Raw genomic sequence first — 3,034 nt, forward strand, 5'->3', positions numbered from 1 at the left:
TGTGTGTGTGTGTGTGTGTGTGTGTGTGTGTGTGTGTGTGTGTGTTTTAACTAAACCATTTTGGTTTAGTTTTCATTGGACCTGTTTTGATGTGCGCTTAATTATGCTCATCCAAATGTTCCAGTAAACCTTATTGTGTGTAAGACGACCAGCATATATCAAACCCCGATACACACATATTTTCTCCTGTTATAGAAATGTATGCAAGTCTTTGAAAGAGCTTGCACTTGTGGCTGCATGTGGTGTAGTTTGTGTTAATATGTTACCAGCCAAGGTGCAGACAGAGAAGATTTTCAAAGTTCGGGAGCTTCATCTGTCTTCTTGATGTTTCTAGGTAAGGAGCGCTCCACACTTTGGGACCAGGTGCAATTCTGGGAGGATGCCTTCTTAGATGCTGTTATGTTGGAGCGTGAGGGCATGGGCATGGACCAAGGACCTCAGGAGATGATTGAAAGGTTCCACTTGGCCATTGTTTTAGTTCAGCCAGTGTGATTTATGTTAATTTTCATATGCTTTTTTTTTTCTCTTGGTCTTGGTTTTTTCACTATGTTGCATCACAGTTTTCATATCTACTCCATGGAACTCATTGTGGACTGTGAATAAGTTCTTCTGTGTTGCATGTCGACACAGATACCTGTCACTGGGAGAACATGACCGCAAGCGCCTGGAGGATGATGAAGACAGACTTTTGGCCACCCTGCTGCACAACATGATTGCATACATGCTAATGATGAAAGTATGGAGTGCTTTTTTTCAGTTCATTCAAAGCACAGTAAAACTGTTTGTTAATATACACAAATTTCTGTTTCCCTGTGAATATGTCAGCCTTTGAGGTTTGTGTTTGTTTGTTTTCATGTAGGTGAGCAAAAATGACATCAGGAAGAAAGTGAGGCGCCTGATGGGCAAGTCCCACATCGGCCTCACGTATAGCCAAGAGATCAACGAGATACTTGACAAACTGGCTCAAATGGTAAAAATTTGTATTCGTTTTATTTCACCCAGTTAAACTTCAGTTCATTGTTTTGATGAAATATGTACTGAACTACATTTGCAGAACGGCCGAGAGCTGTCCATCAGGCCCAGCGGAAGCCGTCACATCAAGAAACAAACATTTGTTGTTCATGCTGGCACTGATACTACAGGAGACATCTTTTTCATGGAGGTATGCAAAGTCTGCATTTTATGTGTACTGTCTCCCTAATGACTTGGTCACATTAGAGTAAAAATAAGAGGGCATTCTGCTTGTGACTAGGAAGAATTTGTGGTTTGTCAGATTGATTACTAGTTACAACTTTTTGCTCACAGGTTGAGCACGTAACCGCCGTCAACCTCCGGACAATTGCACAGGTCGCCTGTTGGGAACAACCGATCTCCAAACAATCATTTTCTGACTTGGTCTGATTGTATCAAACTCAGACAGATTGTGTATCTCTTTGCAGCAGGGGACTCAACTGTTACTGGTCCTAGATAAAAGCAAGTTTGCAGAGTGCTTATATTATTTTGCAGTTAAATTGGTGTAATGCAGCAACTGTGTCACTATTTGTGACGTAATTTCAGATGGTTGAGGTTCTGGCTAGACTCTAAATGTAAGTAGATGATGTGCATTTCTGTGTATGCAAATGGCAACAGATTTGTAATTTTCACATTATTATAAATGGAGTTTGTGTAACTGCCGACTTGACCTCCAACCAATAGCAGATTGAGACCATTTCACTGCCAAATTGGCGCACTAAAGTTGCAACCATTTTTGGTTGCAGACTTAGTCCCTGTCTTTGACGTAACCATTTCATAGATGAGATTGGAAGCTCATTACACAGTCGCAGTAATTTTAGGTCATGTTGTGGTCTTAAACCCCTGTTTTCACCAGTGTGCCTGTAGCATAACGCAAAGGTTGTAGCAAAGGATATTTTTCTAACATATCAAATGGTCTCAGAGTGTCGGAAACTTTCCTGAACATAGAAATAGTGTGCTTATTTTACTTGTGCTTTATTGTTCCAGGTTTGCGATGATTGCATAGTCCTGCGCAGCAACATCGGTACCGTTTATGAACGCTGGTGGTACGAGAAACTCATCAACATGACCTACTGCCCCAAGACCAAGGTGCTGTGTCTCTGGAGACGCAACGGCCAAGAGACGCAGCTGAATAAGTTCTATACCAAAAAGGTCAGAGGCTTCTTGTGTCTGCATCTCTTGTGTTAAATTGACTTAAGAAGATTCTAAAATCGAATAACTTTCTGATTGCTTTCCAGTGTCGTGAACTCTACTACTGTGTTAAAGACAGTATGGAAAGGGCTGCAGCAAGACAGCAAAGCATTAAACCAGGTATGGAATGAGTTAGAGCAACCACAGGCTCCTTTTTGCATCTTATTTCATTCATTATTCTCTGTAACATGGACATTGTTTCTTTTGACAGTTTGATTGTTGAGTAGTACAAAATAGTATTTTATTTTGATTAATTAAATATTTTAGAGCAGTCAGTATTGCATAGATATAGATATGTTGATAATAACACAAAACATGGACAGACCTAAAGTTTAATAAAGCACTGCTGCAGTTTTGAAATTTCCAAGTACTTCCAGGTTGTTTAAGGTAAGAAGAACATGTGACAAGCTTTCAGACATTCCTGTTCCTGTGTCCATCCTTCAGGTCCCGAACTGGGCGGCGAGTTCCCCGTCCAGGACATGAAGACTGGTGAAGGTGGACTACTGCAGGTCACACTGGAGGGAATCAACCTTAAATTCATGCACAGCCAGGTAAGAGACCAGTTCTATTGCAAAGAAACTGCGTCTCATCTCACAGAAGGGCATGACAATGTAGAATCACTCATGATGGTTCAGACTTCATCGTCCTTCTGTCCACCCTCTCCGCTCGTCTCTCGTGTTTGCCTCTGAATCATTTCCTTTCATCGTGTGACGTCTTCCTCTATCACTAAGAAAATCCTTACAACACATTTGATTGGCATCTACTCATACCTGTTTTTCCCATAGAGGAAGAATTCCTGTTTGTGCTTTTGCTTTTTTTGGATTTGCCCCCC

The 3,034-nt window shown here is 41.2% G+C and overlaps 1 protein-coding gene across 34 annotated transcripts in view; it reads left to right on the forward strand.

Moving 5' to 3' along the window:
• The window catches only part of madd (MAP-kinase activating death domain), a 62,529-nt gene that overhangs the window by 50,047 nt on the left and 9,448 nt on the right, over nt 1-3,034 (forward strand). For all 34 annotated transcript variants that reach the window (XM_042224323.1, XM_042224338.1, XM_042224322.1 and 31 more), the window contains 7 exons: nt 335-455; nt 631-736; nt 860-970; nt 1,055-1,162; nt 1,999-2,163; nt 2,250-2,322; nt 2,647-2,753. In XM_042224323.1, coding sequence (XP_042080257.1) covers nt 335-455; nt 631-736; nt 860-970; nt 1,055-1,162; nt 1,999-2,163; nt 2,250-2,322; nt 2,647-2,753 — 791 coding nt within the window. The remainder of the gene's footprint in view (nt 1-334; nt 456-630; nt 737-859; nt 971-1,054; nt 1,163-1,998; nt 2,164-2,249; nt 2,323-2,646; nt 2,754-3,034) is intronic.

Source organism: Haplochromis burtoni, unplaced genomic scaffold (assembly GCF_018398535.1).
Source record: "Haplochromis burtoni strain Fernald_Lab_line unplaced genomic scaffold, NCSU_Asbu1 Contig_135, whole genome shotgun sequence".
Classification (NCBI taxonomy): domain Eukaryota; kingdom Metazoa; phylum Chordata; class Actinopteri; order Cichliformes; family Cichlidae; genus Haplochromis; species Haplochromis burtoni.